Source organism: Bolinopsis microptera, chromosome 12 (genome assembly GCF_026151205.1).
Source record: "Bolinopsis microptera isolate Bmic1 chromosome 12, MBARI_Bmic_1.0, whole genome shotgun sequence".
NCBI lineage: Eukaryota > Metazoa > Ctenophora > Tentaculata > Lobata > Bolinopsidae > Bolinopsis > Bolinopsis microptera.
In genome coordinates this window covers 10,179,207-10,201,732 of record NC_087083.1, presented here as the reverse complement: position 1 = coordinate 10,201,732, position 22,526 = coordinate 10,179,207, and the positions used below count along the sequence as shown (strand labels likewise).

Sequence of the window (22,526 nt, the reverse complement as noted above, 5' to 3'; positions counted from 1 at the left end):
GGGGACGTCATACACTGAGTCCATTTCCTGGAGATTTGGTAAATACTTCAACGCTCCACATTACATTAATAATTGATTTTATACTTTATTGTTACTGATGAATCTCTGATATCTAATTTTAGGAAAAATTAGTTAGTAAGAGATTTAATCATTTATTACAATGATCGACGTATCGTATTTTGGAAATCAGGGTTTTCTAATACGAACTAAGATTCAGCATGAATTAGCATATTATATTGACTTTAATCAAGAAAAATATGTAACTTTAGTTAATGTAATGTAACTTTAGTTAATGTTTTGTTAATTGTTGGTACATTAAAATGTGGTGTTCATTGTTAGAGGTCCAAGAAGTCAACAAACATTTGCGCTACTTCGAATAACATTTAAACGGCTCTTTTCATAGCGATAAGTTAAACACAATCAACAATAATTTCTAATTATTTCTGAGTAACACCTGTTAAAACCCTGTCCTCAAAAGTCAAAACTTGTCATTAACTACATCATCAATCAGGTCTGGCAAACATTCTCTCGAATATCAAATAATATGATAACACTCCAAAAGCCAAAAACGATCAATAAAATTTAACTAGTAGTCAATACTCCGAAAATCCAGCCCACAAATTTACTCAAAATACTCTACCTATAAGTTCGCTCGGTCCTAAATTCTACTAGACTCAGTCTAGTATAAAATTAAATACTGGTGGAAAGGTGAACCATATTCTTCTTTCATTCGACAGCAATTAACCAGCCAGCCTCCAGCATTGTCCAATTAAAACCCAAATTTACTGTCACCAATACAGTTCACCTCCTCACTATTACATCTATAAGTAGTTCTCAAGATGAAGTGAACACGGTGAACCTAGATGCAACCAGCAAGATGACAACAGGTAGCTTGACACTTTTCTTGTACGTATGTGACACGAGCTGCGGTGCTCTTGTCTGAGTACAAACAGTACCCTAACTTGGCCCTGTGGGTAAAGGGGATTTAATAGATACAGTTTTGTGATGGTCTCTCTCTCTCTTAGTTTTAAGATCCACGCAATAACACAATTTTTGTCCTAAAAAAATATGTTTCTGAAGGTGCAGGAAACGAAAAAAATATGTTTCTAAAGGTGCAGGAAACGAAATTCCTGGGAGTAATTGTCGACGAAGGCCTAACTTTCAATCCCCATAGAGACAAACTAGTTAGAAAACTCTCGTCCTGTTCTGGGAGGCTGTACATGATTAAGGATAAAATTCCATCATCTATCCATAAGGACCTGTACCACACACTGTTTGAAAGTCACCTATAGCTTATGGCATTACCGTTTGGGGAGGTGCAAGTAATAATAAACTTCAACCACTATTTGTAGCCCAGAAAAAGTGTGTTCGTATCATGTTTGGTGACAAAAAAAGCATACCTTGATAAATTTATGACATGTGCTAGGACTAGACCTATCAGTGAACAGAAACTTACGAGCAAATTCTTTAAGAGAGAGCACACCAAGCCAATTTTTGCCCGTCAATCACTCATGACATTGCATAATTTATACGCGTATCACTGCTGCAATGAACTTTTTAAAGTCTTTAAATATCGAACACCAATTGCACTATTTGAACTTTTCTGTTTGTCTAAAAGACCCGGCAAAGAAACTCTTCTTATAACAACCATGCCCTCAAACAGTTTCGTTTACAAATCTAGTTGCCTTTGGAATTCATTCCGTCAGATGTTGGCACTGAACGACCTTGAAATCACTCATGGTGTATTCAAATCAAAGGTTAAAAAAGTCATTCTCTCGTCTCAGGGTAAAGGTGACAAGAATACCTGGGCCCCTTTGGCAAACTTTCTGAACTCAGGCAGCTTGAACAACTAAATTTGAAAAAGTAAAACTTCTTGTCTGAATGAAATACTAGAACCTCAAGAAGCTGATCCACATGCCTCCGCTACTAAAATGTTTAATGAGCCCAATCACTCATCACTTAACAGTTTAATCCTCAAAGTGAGTTGTACAATCTAGGTTGTTTTAAGTAGCTGTTGACAGTGTAAAACAGGAGTGACTTGATCGTTTTCATAACTTCGATTTACAATCTGTACCATAATAAAACTAGCACTGCCATGGGGTTCAAAAAGGGTCATTGTAAGCCTCCAGCGTAATGGTCCTAAGTCTCTGCCCCATGCGGTGCCTGTCAGCATCAGCTAACAGAATAGCCCTAACATAACGATCAAGCCACAAATTAGGTTCTATAATCTTATAATGATTTAATATTGTTGAATAAAGAGATTTGAATATAATATTTGTTTTATTCTGAATATTTGTTTTATTCTGATAAAATTTTCTGATGATTCCGTGTATCGCATACACGGAATCATCAGAAATTTTCATCAGAAACATCAAAACAATGCGACTCATAAATAATGTTCCTATTCGGATATAACATCTAACAAATATGAACCACTTACTGGCCCTGACAGTACTGAGCATCATACTCGTCTGTAACCCCATCACAAGTATCACAACCCGCGTGGTTGAAACAGTATTGTATTTTTCCTATTCCACTGGTTGCTCCTATACAGAATGGAACTGGCTGAAATATAAGATTTGAGTGTTTTGTGTTGGTCATCTTTTCATAGGCTAGTCACAAATATGTGTCTTCAAACCCTTGAAAATCAAAAACTATCAAAAACCACCAAATATGCTTGCAAATACCTCAATTCCGTCTGGATTTCTGCAATAATTGTGATTGCCTAATTTGAGCCTGAGTGCATCTTTGTCATTTGTGAGGACTCCTGAAATTGAAGATGAAGATAATTAAATAAGTTGGAGAAATCCTTTATCGGTGGGTTTGAGAATTGATTCTATCTATTGAGCAACATATTTTTCAATATTGAATTTGAATTAAGCAGATCACAGTTAACTTTTGCCTCAAGTTGTTTTGCACTTTAGCAATTGTCATATATAAGGGTATAATATCAAGTCATGTGGTTTCACCTAATTTCAATTCCACTTTAAACTTCCACTTCACTTCATGTGAATCAGAAATGAAATCAGACGAAAATAACAAACTGTAATTTCTTACCACGCAACACATCCCGGTTCCAGCTGCCACATTCGAAGTTTTGACCAGTACCACGTATGCTGTAATAATTCCTGTTTCCAATGTAAGACTCCCCATTTCCTACTAATGCGTTCGATCCCAACTGAAATATCTTATTCAAGGTCCAAGTTTTTCATTTAACAATCAACTTTTAAGTTTTTCATTTGAGATCTCAATAAAACAGTCGAATCATTTTAAAAAGCGCCTGTTTCTGTTTTTAGAACAGCGTTACTCAGCACAACTCATAAACGTTAGAAATCAGTATGTTATTAGTTGTAAATGATGGGGTTATTGTTTGTTATTTATTTTGAAAATTCAATTAATATTATAAATAAATCAAGCGTTACATTTCAGCCATGCAAAATTACATATACAATGACATATTTTGATATACTAATTGATAAATGGTCCTGCAATATAAGTTGTTAATGTGTGGCCGAATGACAACTTACTAAAGAAGAAAAATAAACTTGATTATATAATAATTAATTGAACCAACACATAGCAAGAGCCACATTAACGTTGGGGCCGTTGTAATGATAAGTTAAAATGAAGTGATGGCGTCTGGACTTCGGACCAGCTCACAGTACATACCGCAAGAAATGATTAACTTATAGCCTCTCCATGAAACAAATTGTGTTTTCCGGAAATTCCACTCTAACCAGGAATGGAATGTGGAAACGGTGCGCTAGATGGTCACTGAACTGCTTATGAGGTCATTTGGGTTGGACAGGTTTGGTGTATGCCCCCTTAATGCCCTCTGAATGGCATCAGGCTAGCTCAAATTATTTGTTATTATAATATATACCTTGACACATTCTGGCATCAACCTAGCATCTTTGACATCGTTTGTGAATATGTCCTCAATCAAGCACTCAGCTTGAACTCCTGTTAAAGTGTAGCCTGAGTCACATTTCACCTGAAGATCATGGAGTGAATATCATTATCTAATGAATGAAACACAGCTTGTTTTAATTGAGAACACAAATTGTAAGTCTTGACATGAACTGCAAATTTAAAATATTTATTGAAATATGAATTGTTCCTAGACTGCAGATATGTTCCCAATCTTACTGCATGCTCCATTAAATAAAACTCACGTTAACTTTTTCTCCAGGGTTCATAACTTCGTTGTTGTATACTGTACCTGAAATGAAATACAACGTGAAAATATGCAGTCAGTCAACTTCAAACGAAAAAGTTCAGCACATACTATGATGTTTCTATTACACGGAATCATTAATTATTAATTGTTATGAACATTTTTTGCCTCCGGGATGTATTTATCCGAAGATGTCACACCAAGGCTTGAGAGTGGGTTCTGTAACTATGCTTATATAGTCCGAGGACTTTATCTGCATACGGTTGTCTTATTTTTTCCTCAATATTGACATTGTTGAACGATTTAGAAAGCTGAAAACTTTTTATGTATTTTGTACATTTTATAAAGCGTCTTACCATGTTCAATAGTAGGTCTGATACATTTCCCTACAGTTTCTTTAGTTTCTTCGACCGGAGGAGCTTCATTCCTGAAGCGGTGTTATCAATTGATAAGCTTATATGATCAAGAAGGATGTACCGTCGAAGCTACCAAAAGATATAAAACGAAACTTAGTTCCCAGACTCGCACCCGTGTCCGATTTTGTTATAAATATCAAATACTCGACTATTTAAAAAAAATGTTTCATTAAAAAAGTTACTTAAACACTTACTCTGCGCAAAGATCGCACGTCTGCTCGCAAAATCGAGCATACCGAGCACTGCACACATCGTGACCTCTACTAGCGATCACAGCGCATCTGGAAAGTAATTGTTAGGGAGGATTTCAGGATTACTTTTACCTGGGGGCCTCAGGCTTTTCTGTTCATGAACAGATTGTAGATGCAGCGAAATGACAGACTGCAGAGCGCCGCTCAGTAAGGTTACTTCTTTAATAGGAATCTTATTAACAGTTTTATTGACCCAAAGTGTGACAATTTAAAATGTAATGTATGATACTAAATAGGTAAGGTACTAATCTAAAAATTTGGATGATTTCCAGTTTTATTATCAATAACGTACTGGGATAATTTATCGGAACATCGTTTAGAGATGTTGATCTTCTCTTCATCATTAGATCGTTTGACTTTTCGTAATCTTCTGTTGGCTTCAACAGCTCTTTTTTTGGCCAAAAGCACCTCATTCTCCTGAAGAAAATTACTCAATACTCATCATATGCATCATAGACTCGCCATAATATTTCGAAGATTTTACTATTATATATACATATTTTTTGTCAGGAGAAATAATTTACATTTACAAACTACGATGAAACTTGATTTATTAAGTTAATTAATCAAGATAATACCTCACTCTCAGTATTCAAACATGTGGTTTCTGCAGTGCAAATGTTCGTACCCTCACAAAGAGTCGGTTTATCAGCAGGACACCCTGTTTCTTTGATAATACTGGTTTTCTCGTCATCCCTAACTTCAGTAACGAGCGCCTAAAGTTTTATTTCGTTTCAAAAAGTGTAACTGAATGATGGTATTGGTAAGTTTTGGACAAACGTTGTGAGCAATTGTATTTCATACAGTTCAGTCTTCAGATCAATGGCATCAACAAAATTGATTCACACGCCCAAAAACAATTCATCAGCTTCTGAAGATTTTATATATTTAACAAAATTAGCTCCATGATCAAAATCATTATTAATAATCAGCCAATATCCAGTAAGCAAAATGAATAAAGTTAATACTCACTGCCATATTGGTTTCAATACCGCACGTGTTCCCACGCTTAATGGTGAAATATCCATTTTTCCCCCAAGTTTTTCCGTGACTGTTTCTTACCTGAATTTAAGATTAAATATCAATTTAATCTAAATTATTAGGTTTTAAGTTTATATTAAATATTGTGCCATGCATTGCGAGCCTCATGGAATAGCTAAATTGGAATGGTGGAGGAGTACCTCACTCCCCTAAATAAATAATTACCACAACGAGTATACTCATTCCACAAATATGAAATATGATGTGACCGTTTTAGCTCCAATGTGAACGTACAATGTAGTACCAAGGAGTGTATCCCACGATGAGTACAGCGTGGACACATCCATTCTTCACTTGCTCTTGTTCTTCAGGTGTTGTGGGTCCTTTGTACCATCCTGCAAAAAGCAAATAAAAATGACGAATCATATAATACCGCTGTATGTACTGATCGCAATCCACATCTAATAACATATCAAACATGAAAACCCCAACATAACGCGGCCATCTCCTTCCCCCCAAATAAGGCTTAACATGTATTATGTAAACAAACAAAACCCCGATTTACCGCGACCCCCGATTTACCGCGGATGTTTCCATTCCACCAAACTCCGCGGTAAATTGAGATTTTACTGTACAGGACTAGTAGACCAGTTCACTAGTATATTATTGGCAGACGTATACGATCAATGCTTATATCACCACACAAGAACATATCAAAACATAATCATGGTGTAGGAATGGCCTCCTACCCCCCCCCCCGCTTCCCTGCGTCGTACACTTTCCTTCTTTACTAGTAATTTGTAGCACAGGGTTTAACTTTAAGCAATTAGTAGATGTTCATCTTGAACAAAACCGGGAATTTTTTCCCGAGCAAAAGATTTGTATCTTATAGTTATACCTCCTCCGTAGGCTGTCATATGACAAGGATCCTCAGGCTTTTCACCCCACGCCATACACGTCATCACACTTCCATACTGCACTATTGCTGCTTCAACTGTGTCTGGGGTCACGTTGATGTAATCTTTCACCTGATATTTAAAATCAGTTTATTATGTGACACATTTCAGTTAAACTATTGGAGAATTTTAGATATGTTTAGTTGTGGCCATAGCCTAATATCTAAATCAGGAGAGTCTAAGAACAGTAATCCTGATTTAAAAAAATATATAACTAATACCATGTTAACATCAGATTAATATTATTAATACGATTAACAAATTATTCAGTACCTTAATACTTTTAAGAGCGTCAGGGGTGTTATCTGCCCTGCAAGTATGCTGACCATCCAAGTATTGTCCATAGTTTCCTCTAAGACTCAACTTATCCAAGTAACTCATGAAAATTGAAACCTGGGAGAAAACATGCATTTTCAGCGACCAATGATCATGTGGAATATCTAATTTTACAATGTGCATTGTACATTACCCTTCAGTGAAACCAGCGAGAGTGGGTATTGTTCAGAGTTTATTTAATTAATTAACTAATTGATTAATAGCAAATTAATGCAAATTTGTGGAATTTTGTATACTGCAAAAACTTCAGAATTCACATGAAAACACTAACCATCCTGTAATCTCCACCCTCACACCCATTCTCATAGCAATCAGTCATCTCCTGCGCGCTAAACTTCACTTTCTTACCAGTAGCCTTGACGTACGCTAACTCCAGAGCAGCTACAAACACGTGCAAGTAGCAGTTTCCACAGGTACCCTGACTTACAGCCGGATTGATGATTCTACGGCTCGTTTTGGCACCTTCAGCATACCTAAAAATTTGAAAATCTTATTTTTGTAGTTTTCTCTCAATTTTGTAATCTTAAGATTTTATTTTTGTAGTTTCTCTCAATTTTGTAATTTTAAGATCTTATTTTTGTAGTTTTCTCTCGATTTTGTTTCAGTTCTGATCGTCTTTACGAATTAATGTATAGCCAAGACGAGCCCGTTATAGTGTTGTCCTTATTCATTTCATGTATAATTCCTGTTTAAAAGTTTAGTTTAGTCGAGTTTACCTGCCGTCCCAGAACCTTGGTGTTGATTTTTTCTTCAGGTGAATGTCGCTTCTTTTTTGCAGTTCCTCGTTGAAGGGGAGGTCTTTGATCAGCTTTGCTCCGTTTTGTTTGTGCACTTCTTCATCGTCGTACATTAGTTCTAATGAGGCCTTCCTGGCGGACAAAGAATGTGTTTATACTTTTTCATATTCGAAAGAGTTGTTCATATTTACCTTAAGTTTTAGGTGTTTGTTTTTCAAAATCTGTTGACCTTGTTCTCTAGCATTGCATCCGATTCTATTAAATTAGTTTTTGTATATCAAAAGCCCTATATATCTGTCCTACATACATAGCACAAAACATAAAATGAACATTAATATTTAAGTATGCGTAATATACTAACTCTCTATCTTCCATGGACCAGTAGGCCAGGGTAAAAGCTGCCAGTCTGTATTCGTAAACCTCATCACTCAGGGAGATATCTTCTTCCTCGAGCAAATCTGAAAGGTTTGTAGTGATATAAAAATGCTAATGTAGACTCTTAATCGGCTGTTAATGTTGTGAAATTATGATGGTCAGTACAATAAAACCCCGATTTACCGCGGCCATCTCCAACATGCAAATTGTAAACAAACAAAACCCCGATTTACCGCAAATCCTGATTTACCGCAGATGTTTCCTTTCTCCCAAACTCGGTGAAAAATCGGGGTTTACGTAATCGTAATTTTTTAATACAAAAGTGATATATCCATTGATGATGGTGTATAGTTTTAATGTTTTTTACTAACTATCAAAAACAGTCTTGATATTATCTTCATTGTCTTCTTTGGAGTGACCCGATGCCAGTAAAACTAGCAAACAAATAGCGATCTTCATTAGTTGCAACTTTTCTTAGAACTTGAGCACTTTTGTTTTGATGGGCACCACTAGGTAGAACTAATAAATGTTATTGTTAAGTGAAGGAATTACGATTTTTTTTTTAAGCATTTAAAAAAGATGAAGGAGGTAAAGTGGTCAACAAATAGCGATGTTAGAGCTTGGTGTGAACAAATCCTGACCTCCTTTTACACCATTGGATTCGACTCTCGCAAATGCGAATAGAAAGATCCCGGGTAGGGCAGGGTTATGGTAGGTTGCATATTTAAAAAAATTAAATAAATAAAAAATAAATAAAAGTTAATTGCACGTTTCTACTGTGTTTAAAGTTCCAACTCCAATGATATGCACGATCATATACATGAAGGGGTCAACAGAAGTAAAGGCTTATAATACAATTGTGGAGCACAGCAAACAAAAAGTAAAGGCTGAGAATACAAGAGGAGGTTAACTTGGAACGATCTCAACATAGAACTAAATTCAATATTAAATACGTTTCTACTGTGTCTAAAGTTCCAACAAGTTGAGTGGAGCAATTGCCGATGATGAGGGATGGGGGATTGTATCTACAGACATCCTTTGTTTATGTTATTGTTCAATGTTCAATGTTCATCATCGAAAGTTAACAGCTTAATGCCTATACATCTATTCAGGGACGTAGCCAGGATTTTTCTTTGGGGGGGGGGGGGCTATCGGCGAGCGAAGCGAGCCGACGCGTACACTCCAGCTGCGCAGCGGGGTCCAGGGGCGGAGCCCCTTGGCGGGGGCTTGGGGGGCGCAGCCCCCCGTAATTTTGTTGCGAAATAGGGTGTTTTAAACGACATTTGGCATTAAAGAAATTTGTAGGACAGCAATAAACTGAAATTGAAAATAATCAAGTACTCACGTAAATTTGGTAACTTCACAACAGCAATCTGCATTCTCCAATCAGAATTTACGACTTACTCAGGCCTCATCGTCTTAAGATTTTGACATTTCCTACGGTCTAGGGGACACTATTGACTATTTATAGAAGTCTTCTAGAATGTTTGCTTGGATGTTATGACAGATATTTACTAATCCACAGTTCAAATCTTTGACTGACTGCAGTCATAAACACAGCCCAGTTACCAGGCGACCATGAGGACAAGGGGGCTTATCTTTTTTCTGCCGCCCCCTAGCCCCCCCCCCTGTCTACGTGCCTGCATCTATTGGCGGGTGCTAAACTAGATGGATGACATGTTATAGATTTAGATAAAATTGAAAAATAGTAAAAAAATAGCACGGGCTTGACATCTTTAGTCCTAGCGAATTTATCTTGATGAATTTAAAAAACTTAATAAACTTGCTTCCAACGTGATACAAGCCAAAATATATCAATAACACACCAATAAGCCACCAATGTACTTATACCTGACCACAAAGAGAAGGAACACAATTAGGGTACCTCGTTATCAAAAGATCAAACAGCCGTTGCTTGAAGTTGTGCGTTAATTACACTAAAGACCATCTCTCATGAGGGTGAATCTAGGTGAATGAATAGATTGCCAAGCTGTATAGCAATCCCTCAATAGATTGAAATCAAATCACATTAGCTTGTACACATGAAGTGCTTGAATGTACACAATGAGTTGGAATTTAATGGCGTAATGTTACTCAATAAACAATAATCTCCCCAAATTGTTCCCATCACCAGCTCAACTAGCCCCAGACCACGTGATGCCCATATAATAATAATAATGTCGACTTCGACTTCGACTTAGGGCAGCTTCAACGTCCGAACAGAGATAGTTTTTTCCAAATCTGTCTATCCAGCATGAGTTTGTTAATCTCCATGCTGTCGTCAAGCCCCGTGTCCTTCCGAAGGATGTCAATATATGTGAGGTGTGGTCTTCCCCTTCGATGTCCTTGAAGGGCATCATGCCCATCTAATATGAAGAGGTGAACTTCACCTTTTGTACAATAGGAAAACTGCATACACTGAAGTTTAACATGTATCATCCTTAAATGATTTTGATTTGAAACTTTTACAAAAAAGCAAATATACAATTACAAATGTACAGCAAATCGGACAAACATATAAAATGGGCCGAAATGTATTATATATGGACATTGGACACGTTCATTGAAGTTTGAGGATATTGGTAAACAACGAATAGCGTTTTCGACGATAGTGGCTTAATTTTAGTATCTATGAATCTAGCTTGTTCAGAAGTTCTGAACATTAGCCACGCGACCCATACTCCTATATGCACTGCTCAGAAATAAAATGTATTAATAGCGTCCTGTGTCACCCCAAATTGCCGCATTTGATGTTTGTTTATTGACGTTGAGTGTCCACTTGAGAAACGATCAGAAGTGTAGTTTTTCTAGTGGATCTTGCCTGATCTGTTTTAGATTGGGAAAGTTACCTGATGAGAAGGCACCCATGAAGTATGTCTGAGGGAGCCAAAGCTGGCATCCATAAGAGACTACTGGGACAATAAGTGCATCGAAGAGTTTAAAGATTATCTCTTTCCTTATGTGTCGTAAGTCTATCATGCTTTTGAGGGAAAAATAACTTCGTAGTCCTTTCTGCCTAAGTTTGGACTGTGCGACCTTCATATATATATGGATCCGTACCATTTTACTGACACCACGGCATCAACTTTAACGCGACTTTTCGCAAAAACCGTAAAAAATATACAACTGAAACGTTTTTGACTGGGCCTATTTTTTTTTTAAAAAATAGGCCAAGAAATATGAGTTTTAGAGCCCAAAATTTGGACCACCAAGTGGTGTCAAAAACGCGAATTAAATAGGTAATAATTATTTTAGTCTCTTGAGTCTTGATACCATTTTAGGGTTATACGGGTTCCTGCTAGTAATATATAATACCTAATCGAAACCAGTGCAGTCTTGATAATATCAAATTATCTTTAAACTCATATTATCTAAAAAAATGTCACCCTCATCATTATGTCAGGTAAATTTCGCGGAGAGATTTTTGGAGCTGTGTATAGAACAACTGCCTACACGGCGCTTCTTCAACACTCTCCTCCTTGACACACACATTATAGTGTGCTCTGCAGAAAGCACTCTGGCGCACCGAGAACAGGAAGGCACTTGTTCTGTGAGCTTCCCAAGATGGTCAAATTTTACTCCAAGTACGTTTGTTAAAACGGTATTTGAGCATTTTTATAATGCAAATGTGATCGCAGATCCATGTTTGATAATGTAGTCTATATTGATTACTGGGCGATGTTCAACTAATTTTTGTAATCCCCACTTTGGGGTAGGAAATGGCTGCGGTCAATCAGGGTTCATTAAAGTAATCTACAAAAACTCAAGGTTCGAAATAGACGATCTAGAAGGGAATCCGCTTACGGAGACTCAGATGTTAAGTCAGCATTACGATCAAGTTCTCTCTTTACAGAAACAGTGCTTCGCTCACTTTAAGGTTAGCTTTTGTAACTGTGTAAAAACTAGCCACATAACTGTTGTTCCATTTGTTCTTAAGTGGAGATTCTGGGGTTAATTTTGGAAATCAATGAAGAAATTATATTGCGAACACAGAAAAGATTGTGGATATGGTATATCGTGACAATTTTCTGCAGTAAAGTTTACAGAGACATTTGTGATTTTCTGTGGTCTAAACAAATGTTCATATTTCAAAAACAAACAGCACTTTAAAACAAAAAAAACATCTCGTACCAACCATTCCTACTTTACTCATATTCCAACCACAAAAAATGCTGCTGTTTCTCGTAACTTGTTTGCTGTTCGTTTCCACAGTACTTAGTGCATATTGTATTGATCAAACGAGGTTCAAAATTGGTGATAAACCATGTGATGAGCTAGTAGAGTCGCTTGGAGATGATATAGATGATCTGAATACAATGTGTGCTGAGAAGGGTATCAGTAAGACATGTCGATGGTCCTGCCATTCTTGCAGAATAAACACCTCAGCCACAAAGCGCACGTCATTGAAATTTCATAACCATCTTCGCAAAAATCACCGAGCAAGAAAACTGAATTGGGACGTAGATCTCGAAAACTCAGCTACACAACACTGCAGAAAACTGGCCGGATTGGAGTGGATAGAGAACCAGATCTTGCCTAACGCGGGTAAAAATACCTTCCACGGTGCCAACATTCGACAATATTCGCGCATCGCACTGTACGCGGCACGACAATGGTACAAGGAGGAGAAGTCGTACAACTACAAGGAGCACGTGTACCAGACGGGAACGGCCAAGTTTACCCGCATGGTGTGGAAAGGAGTGACCCATGTTGGGTGCGGGTATGCAAAGTCACAGGAATTCAGCAAGGCTACAGGTGTGACCAACCATGTCTACTATTGTTGTCATTACCTTCCTGCTGGTAATTTCTTGAATATGTTCGAGAATAACGTGGGGAAGCAAAGGAAGGGGATGTGGTCGTGAAAAGCAGAAGATAGACAAAAGAAAGCTGGTTCTATTGTGATGTTTTAGGTTTTGTTAAGTTTAATTTTTGTAGAAACTTCATTGAAATTGTTGTTTTATTTGGTGTTTGATGAATGTACCCTGCAGAAGTTAAATATTCCGAATAAAAAATTCAGCTAAAAGAATCTACAAAAATAAACAACTATTTCACGCTGTTACCGTCACCATTGCATTAGTTAAATCCATATTTATAACAAATTGCCACAAATACCAGTTTTTAACCATATTGATTTTAAATACGTTAACAAATAAAAACTTTGGCAATCATCCAAATAACTAACTTGCAGGAGCTGGAGGAGTTGGTGTTAGCAAACATCAGTCAGGTAGATCCTAGAGACAGTCTGACTGGGTACCTCAGGTCACTGAACAACAGAAGACTTCACGAGCTAGCTCATCATCTCACTACGCTTTATTGGTTACACTCACTACGCTTTATTGGTTACACTCACTACGCTTTGGACTGTGTTTCATGATTAAATGTGTGACCGTGGTACTGTTTAACGAAAAAAGTCGCTAAATATGTAGATAATAAGATAATAGTAATATGGAACTCTCCTATGAAATTCGAAAATTTTGTCAAATACGGCAGCAAGGGGCCATGTAAACTCTGTCACGTTTTTATAGTGTGACAAAGTTTACAACTCAATGCCGGCCGAATTTAAGCGATATCTGATCATCTGATAAAGATATCGTTATGTGACAAAGTTTGCCTCGAGGATGAGACGGTTATCCTAAACATTGATGGTTTATATAGTTTCACAGTGTGACAAATTTTACCTCATTGTGCCATTTAATAGGGCCACTAATATTTACCAATATTCTCAAACTTTAATGAACATATAACACTCGTAATTAACATTGACTGCTAAAGTGTCCGCCGAAAAACTGTAATTAGTCTTTTTTATCATTTTTGTACATAGTACATACAGATCCATTAATTTCACAAGATTTTTATTTCCTGCAGCCATAATCCATTCATTTCGCATAGTTGTCCTTCATCGTTTTTGGACGAATCACTCCGTTTAGCATAAAGAGCACATCGCTATAACAGCTCCCTTGCTTATTCGTAACCGGATATCTTCCTTCCAAAATGGAGCACGACTTTACTAATCTACTAATGTGCTAAACACGTAAATTTTGCAATGATTATTTCATTCGGCACCGTATTGACCACTTCCACTTTACTTTTATCTTTTGCAAAAGCAATATATCAGTCAACGGATTTGGCATGTACCTTTGAGAAAAGTAAACTGCCCCAGGGGCCTATCCGTCAGTTTTAAAGCTTTGTTACGTGATAATTCCGCATAAGTCTTTACTTTGGGTTTAACGAAGTGTTAGCTTTATGCTCAACACCTTAAACTGTGTTCAGGTCTTTAATTAGTTATTAAAGCAAGGTTTAAGTAGCTTCTATTGTACGCGGCTCAGCAACTTTCATCCTAAAAAGGTCGTACATGAGGTGCTGGAATGTGCCAATAAAGGTGTTTTGCGTATTTAAACAGCCTATTGGCACCTCTGCTCGTGTTTAAACTTTTTAAATTTGAGGCTTACTTTGTTTTTCTCTATTAGTATTAATAGTGAAGTGTAATTATTACATCTAAACAATTTCATCTGGACTGATGAGACTGAGATTAAAGGCACCTTCCAAATTGGCTCCATGATCAACAAAAGATCATTGTTGATCAAATAATTAGATAATTAATAATTTACAGAACATTGGCACGATCGGAGAGATAATTATTATTGCTATTATATTTGAACAGGTGCAAGAACTTGAATTAAAATTAATAAGTTTTCAATTATATCGCGGAGCATGCTCTGCAGGTTAAGGTAAGTTCTGATCAATGTTCTATAAACCCAGCCCTCGCCCCTCATTGAGTATGGGAGTAATATATTCTTATAAATGGAGATCTGTTGTGTCTCATGTAATAGTTTCAAAATGTCTGTTAGCTTTTCCTACATTCATTTTTAGTGTAACTGTTGTATATTATAAAAACACATGTGCTATGTGTGTTGAGCTCCGATCTCTTACGAAAGTCACGTGCCGTCCTGTTTATAGTTTATAATCGCTCAACTAATAAATAGTATTATTATGGTAGTTAGAGTTAGTTATACTCCAATTTGCTGAAATAGATATGACAACATGGAGGTTAAAGGTAGATTTAGGGGTGAAACATGGATTAAAGGAAATTAGGTGAACCTCAGACCTCATGAGAAATGGTCCGTTCTGTAACTAACGCACAACTTAAAGCAACGTTTGATAACGAGGCACCTACTCTAATTGTTTTACTGTTCTTTGTGGTCTCACTGGTCAGGTAGAAGTACATTGACGGCTTATTGATGTGTTATTTGGTTTGTATCACGTTGGAAGAAAGTTTATAAAGTTTTTAAAATTATCTAGTTTTTGTATTTTTCAACTCCCATTTATTTTGTAATTTGATAGTCCATAACTTGAATGTTGAAACGATCTCAACATACAATTTAATACGATATTAAATAGGAGTAAAGTTTTGCTGGCAACTGCAGTACAGTAACCGCATTTTTTTGCAAAAAACCAAGCTGAAGACTTGGGGACTGGTTTCTATGGCAAGTGGGTAACGACCAGTATCACCCCACACTTCTGCATTAGATGTTCATGACGTATAAGCTCAAATAACGGAGTAGTTCGCTGTTTATTAGTCTCATGATTGAAATACTAATATCTGGATATTATCCGGTTGGAAGAGACAAGGACAAGTGAAACAAGGAAGTTAGGAGTAAGGGCAAATTTTCGGCGTCAACGCCATCTTCAGGCTCAAATTATTTGTTATATAGTAGTGTTGAAAGTATTAAAATTTTTTAATACTTTCAACACTACTATATAACAAATAATTTGAGCCTGAAGATGGCGTTGACGCCGAAAATTTGCCCTTACTCCTAACTTCCTTGTTTCACTTGTCCTTGTCTCTTCCAACCGGATAATATCCAGATATCAGACGTATAAGCTGTTCAGAGATGTGCACCGTGTTACTTTTAGGCCAATACCTCAAAGACCGCGGTCTGGTCAAAATTTCGCGTCGGCGGTGGTGCACGTCTCTGAAGCTGTTAACTTTTGATGATGTACATTGAACAATGACATAAACAAAAAATGTTTGTAGACACATATGAGTTCAAAACTTTACATAATGTAGAAAAGTGCAATTAACTTAGAATTAGTCCTTGTTGTGTTACTGTAAAGTTTGGTTAGCTCCAAGTTAAACGTTATTAAGGGGGTTTATTATTTATTCATTATTATAAAGGGGTTTATTATTTATTGAATATTTATTTAACCTACTTTATTATAAGACGAAGAGCAGTTGTTTGTTATTACAGTTAAAACTTTTATTCGCTGTTTGATGTTCTTCGTATATGTGTGCGACGTTTCACTGTTGAAACGTTTATCTCGTAACGTTTGACTTCTTAAACAACAACTGTCCTAACGTATATTTATTAGAATAGAATCAGAAAGAGACGTGGCATCGATCACAACAAAAGTGCTCAAGTTCTAAGAAACGTTGCAACTAATGAAGATCGCTATTTGTTTGCTAGTCTTACTGGCATCGGGTCACTCCAAAGAAGACAGTGAAGATAAGATCAAGACTGTTTTTGATAGTTAGTAAATGTAGCTGTTAAGAGTTTTTTTACTGTTATCAGTGTGATACTAGTGTTTTGACAATTGACGAAATAGGTCAGCTCTTATGGCAACATCACAGCATAGTCTGCATTTACTACTAATCCTTTAGGTTTGCTCGAGAAAGAAGATATCTCCCTGAGTGATGAGGTTTACGAATACAGACTGGCAGCTTTTACCCTGGCTTACTGGTCAATGGGAGATAGAGAGTTAGAATATTACGTATACTTAAATATTAATATTCATTTTATGTTTTCGTGCTATGTAAGTATGTAGAACAGATATATAAGGCTTTTGATATACAAAAACTACTTTAATAGAATTGGATGCGTTGCTAGAGAACAAGGTCAACAGATTTTGAAAAAACAAACACCTGATACTCCAGTTAAACATGGACAATTCTTTCGAGTATAAAAACATAACTAATTCCTTGTCCTCCAGGAAGGCCTCAATAGAACTAATGTTTGACGATGAAGAAGTCCATAAACAAAACGGAGCCAAGATGATCCAAGATCTTCCCGTCAACGAAGCACTCCAAAAGAGAAGCGACACTCATCTGAAGGAAAGATCAGTACCAAAGTTCTGGGATGGTAGATACCTTAAAGGTGCCCGAGGTAGCCCTATTATTATCAATGATGCTGTGACGCAGGATACCTGCGGAAACTGCTACTTGCATGTGTTTGTAGCTGCTTTGGAGTTAGTGTACGCCAAGGCTACTGGTAAGAAAGTGAAGTTTAGCGAGCAGGAGATGACTGATTGCTATGAGAATGGGTGTGAGGGTGGAGATTACAGAATGGTTAGTGTTTTGTGAATTTTGAAGTTTTTGCAGTATTTAGAATTCTATAGTATCGCATTAATTTGCTATTTACCAATTAATCAACTAATTAAATAAAGTTTGCACAACACCCACTCTCACTGGTCTCACTGAAGGGCCACGCAGATTGTAATTGTATATTACACATGATCTGATCATTGGTTGCTGACAATAAATGTTTTCCACCAGGTTTCAATCTTCATGAGTTACTTGGATAAGTTGAGTCTGAGAGGAAACTATGGACAATACTTGAATGGTCAGCATACTTGCAGAGCAGATAACACCCCTGACGCTCTTGAAAGGATTAAGGTACTGAATAATTTGTTAATTGAATTAATAATATTAATCTGATGTTAACATGGTATTTTATTATATGTGTCACATAATAAACTGATTTAAACTATCAGGTGAAAGATTACATCAACGTGACCCCAGACACAGTTGAAGCAGCAATAGTGCAGTATGGAAGTGTGATGACGTGTATGGCTTGGAGTGAAAAGCCTGAGGATCCATGTTATCTGAAAGCCTACGGAGGAGGTATGAGATAAAGATATATTGCTGGGCGGAAATTGCTGTAAAAACAATTGAACAAAAAATCCCTTTTTCAAAGATTGATCTTTATTATTACTTGTTCATAATGTGTTACTGTTAGTTGGACTAAATACTAATTGCTCAAAGTTAAACCCTTTGCTACAAATTATTAATAACGTGTACGACGTACGGTTTTTTCGTGCCAACGTTTGGGCATATAAAATAATAACATATCCATTTTTTATGTTTGATATGTTATTAGATGTGGATTGTGATCAGCTGTATTATATTATTCGTCATTCTGATTTACTTTTTGCAGGAGTGTTCAAAGGACCCACAACACCTGAAGACAAGAGCAAGTGAAGAATGGATGTGACCACGCTGTACTCATCGTGGGATACACTCCTTGGTACTACATTGTACGTTCACATTGGAGCTAAAACGTTCACATCATATTTCATATTGGTGGAATGAGTAATGAGTATACTCGTTGTGGTTATTTTTTAAAGAGTTTGTTACTCCTGTACCATTCCAATTGAGCTATTTTATGAGGTCTGCAATGCATGGCACAAATGTTTATAGAAAAAAAAACCTCATACATATTACTATACGAACGTATTATACGTATTATTATATGTTTTAATTTGAATTAAATTGACATGTAAATCAGGTAAGAAACAGTCACGGAAAAACTTGGGGATACGGTGGATATTTTATCATAGCACGTGGAAATACATGTGGTATTGAAACCAGTATGGCAGTGAGTATTAACTATTTCGCTTATTGGATATTGTCTGATTATTATTTCTATCATGGAGCTAATTTTGTAATTTGTAGTTAAAAAATAAAATCTTCTGATACATTTTGTGGGTGAGTGAATCAATTTTCTTTGATGCTTTCTTTCAGACGTTCATCTGAAATGTATGAAAAGCAAATAGCAATTGCATATCATGTTTGGTCTTGCTACACGTTGTTTACCTCCTATCATTTCTTAGAAAAGAAAGGCCTTTTGTGGCCGGCCCACGCTTCGCGCAAAAATTAATTGCAACGTGTGTCAAGTTTGGTCAGAACGTGCGATCACTTACACTTTTTGAAACGAAATAAAACTTCAGGCACTCGTTACTGAAGTTAGGGATGACGAGAAAACCAGTATTAACAAAGAAACAGGGTGTCCCGCTGATAAACCGACTCTTTGTGAGGGTACGAACATTTGCACTGCAGAAACTAAGTGTCTGAATACTGAGAGCGAGGTATTAACTTAATTAATTTAAATTAGGTTTTATCGTGGTTTGTATTAGTATATCAATTTCCCTGATTTTTAAGAATCTTCAAAATATTATGGTGAGTCTATGCAATGCCTTACTGAGTGATATTTCTTCAGGAAAAAGAGCTGCTTTCAGTCAAGAAAAGGGCCGTTGAAGCCAATAGAAGATTACGAAAAGTCAAACGATCTGACGAAGAGATCAACATCTCCAAACGATGTGCTGACAAAACATCCCAGTGCGTTGTTACCTCTATCTTGATAGATGAACGGATAATAAAGCTATAAATCATCAAACTTTTAAATATTAATATTACACATTAAATTTTAAGTTATAGCACTTTGGGTCAATAAAACTACTATCAGTATTAAAGAAGTAATCCTGAAATCCTCCCTAACAATTACTTTCCAGATGCACTATTCTCGCTAGTAGAGGCCACGATGTGTGCAATGCTCGTTTTGCAAGGTTTTGTGAACAGACATGTGATCTTTGCGCGCAGTAAGTTTTTAAGTAAAATTTGATTTTTAATGAAATTATAAGAAAATATTCAAGTACTCTATATTCGATGTCTATAACAAAATCTGACAAGGGCACGAGTCTGGGAATAATTTTTCACCCTCTAATTTTCTATATATATTTTGTAGATCCTTCTTGATCATAAAAGCTTATCAATTGATAACACAGGGAAGAAGCTCCTCCGGTCGAAGAAACTAAAGAAACTGTAGGGAAATGTAGCAGACCTACTATTGAACATGGTAAGACGCTCTATAAAGTGTACAAAATATACAAAAAGTTTTCAGCTTTCTAAATCGTTCAACAGTGTCAATATTGAGGAAAATATACGACAACAGTATGCAGATAAAGTCCTCGGACTATATGAGCATAGTTACAGCATAGTTACAGATCCACTCTCAAGCCATAATGGTGTGATGTGCTCAGAAAAATACATCCCGGAGGCAGAAAATGCTCATAACAATTAATAATAAATAATTCTGTGTAATAGAAATATCATAGTAAGTGCTCAACTTTTTCGTTTAAAGTTGACTGACTGCATATTTTCACGTTGTATTTCATTTCAGGTACAGTATACAACAACGAAGTTATGAACCCTGGAGAAAAAGTTAACGTGAGTTTTATTTAATGGAGCATGCATGGAAATTGGGAACATATCAGTCTAGGAACAATTCATATTTCATATCAAGATTTTAACATTGCAGTTCATGTCAAGACTTACAATTTGTTTTCTCGATTAATTAAAACAAGCTGTGTTTCATTCATTAGATAATGATATTCACTCCATGATCTTCAGGTGAAATGTGACTCAGGCTACACTTTAACAGGAGTTCAAGCTGAGTGCTTGATTGAGGACATATTCACAAACGATGTCAAAGATGCTAGGTTGATGCCAGAATGTGTCAAGGTACACAATCCGATTCTAAGAAAAGACAATGTGTAGAGTAATTCTATTGTTAAAACAGGAACAGAAGCCTTTCGAAACGATTTTGTTTAAAAATTTAAACCTTAAAAAATTTAAAAAAAAGCAAATCACATATTTCAGTTGGGATCGAATACATTAGAAGGAAATGGGGCGTCTTATATTGGAAACAAGAATTATTACAGCATACGTGGTCAAAACTTCGAGTGTGGTGGTTGGAACAGGGATGTGTTGCGTGGTAAGAAGTTAAAGTTCGTTATTTTCGTAAGAAGTTAAAGTTCGTTATCTTATTTTCGTCTGATTTCATTTCTGATTCACATGGAAGTGTGAAATCAGTAAGTTTAAAGTGGAATTGAAATTAGGTGAAACCATGACTTGCCATTATACCGTTATAGTTATGACAATTGCTGAAATGCAAAACAACTTTAGGCAAAAGTTAACTGTAATCTGCTTAATTCAATATTGAAAAATATGTTGCTCAATAGATAGAATAAATTCTCAAACCCGATAAAGGATTTCTCCAACTTATTTTATTATCTTCATCTCCAATTTCAGGAGTCCTCACAAATGACAAAGAGGCACTCAGGTTCAAGTTCGGCAACCACAATTATTGCAGAAATCCGAACGGAGTTGAGGTATTATTATTTGCAAACATATTTTTAGGGTTTTTGGTATTTTGAAAAGGTCTATTTCGCAAAGGACACATACTTGTGAATACCCTTGAGTTATTCTATTAATCATTTTACTTTGCAGCTTATCCTATGAAAAGATGACCACCACAAAACACTCAAATCTTATATTTCAGCCAGTTCCATTCTGTATAGGAGCCTCCACGGGGACAGGAAGAATACAATACTGTTTCAGCCACGCTGGTTGTGATACTTGTGTTGGGGTCACAGACGAGTATGATGCTCTGTCCTGTCAGAAACAGTTAGTTGTTCATATTTAGATGTAATATCCAGATAGGAAAACTTTTCATGAGTCGCATTGTTGTCATGTTGTTTGACCTTCAATAAATTCCCTTTTCCAACAGGGCCATGCTAGGGTACTGTTTGTACTCAGACAAGAGCACCGCAGCTCGTGTTACATACGTACAAGAAAAGTGTCAAGCTACCTGTTGTCATCTTGCTGGTTGCATCTAGGTTCACTGTCTTTACTTCATCTTGGGAAGTATAGGTCAAGATGTGGTGGAGGTGAAGCGTATTGGTTTTGACAGTAAATTTGGGTTTTGATTGGACAATACTGGAAGCTGAGTGGTTAATTGCTGTCAAATGTAAGGAAATATGACACACCTTTCCACCAATATTGAAATCTATACTATGATCTTCAAGACTAGACTTTAAAAACGAGTGAACTTATAGGTAGAGTATTTTGAGTAAATTTATGAGCTGGATTTCTGGAAATTGACTACTTGTTAAATTGTATGGCTCCTTTTTTGTCTTTTGGAATGTTATTATATTATTTGCCAGGCCTGATAACTGATTGATGATGTTGATTATTATTTAATGACAAGTTTTGACTTTTGAGTTCAAGGTTTAAGATGTTGCTTACAAATGATTAGAAATTATTGTTGATTGTGTTCAACTTATCGCTATGAAAAGCACGTGTTTTAATGTTCTTCAAAGGAGTAAAAATGTCTGTTGGCTTCTAATTGCACCGTTATTCGGTGCTTCAAGATTATTGTTTCGACTACTAAATAACAATGAAC

At 36.3% G+C, this 22,526-nt stretch overlaps 3 protein-coding genes across 3 annotated transcripts; 2 read left to right on the top strand and 1 right to left on the bottom strand.

Moving 5' to 3' along the window:
• Positions 1 to 8,759, bottom strand: LOC134823997 (uncharacterized). The gene is made up of 18 exons (XM_063835623.1): positions 8,601 to 8,759; positions 8,216 to 8,312; positions 7,834 to 7,986; positions 7,389 to 7,590; positions 7,055 to 7,174; positions 6,724 to 6,853; positions 6,120 to 6,220; positions 5,817 to 5,906; positions 5,423 to 5,560; positions 5,137 to 5,261; positions 4,788 to 4,874; positions 4,534 to 4,604; positions 4,176 to 4,222; positions 3,884 to 3,994; positions 3,058 to 3,178; positions 2,688 to 2,767; positions 2,441 to 2,565; positions 1 to 968 (listed from the first exon to the last, which is right to left on the bottom strand). The coding sequence occupies exons 1-18, from the start codon at positions 8,686 to 8,688 to the stop codon at positions 860 to 862; spliced, it is 1,995 nt and encodes a 664-aa protein (XP_063691693.1). The 5' UTR covers positions 8,689 to 8,759; the 3' UTR covers positions 1 to 859.
• Positions 8,760 to 16,603: 7,844 nt separating this feature from the next.
• Positions 16,604 to 18,880, top strand: LOC134824159 (uncharacterized). Its single transcript, XM_063835903.1, has 7 exons — positions 16,604 to 16,757; positions 16,889 to 16,985; positions 17,218 to 17,572; positions 17,780 to 17,899; positions 17,998 to 18,127; positions 18,441 to 18,540; positions 18,792 to 18,880. The coding sequence occupies exons 1-6, from the start codon at positions 16,670 to 16,672 to the stop codon at positions 18,482 to 18,484; spliced, it is 834 nt and encodes a 277-aa protein (XP_063691973.1). The 5' UTR covers positions 16,604 to 16,669; the 3' UTR covers positions 18,485 to 18,540; positions 18,792 to 18,880.
• Positions 18,800 to 22,421, top strand: LOC134824158 (uncharacterized). Its single transcript, XM_063835902.1, has 11 exons — positions 18,800 to 18,881; positions 19,234 to 19,371; positions 19,503 to 19,621; positions 19,795 to 19,881; positions 20,068 to 20,138; positions 20,463 to 20,509; positions 20,693 to 20,803; positions 20,942 to 21,056; positions 21,374 to 21,453; positions 21,624 to 21,748; positions 21,852 to 22,421. The coding sequence occupies exons 1-11, from the start codon at positions 18,876 to 18,878 to the stop codon at positions 21,958 to 21,960; spliced, it is 1,008 nt and encodes a 335-aa protein (XP_063691972.1). The 5' UTR covers positions 18,800 to 18,875; the 3' UTR covers positions 21,961 to 22,421.
• The last annotated feature ends 105 nt before the right edge of the window (positions 22,422 to 22,526 follow it).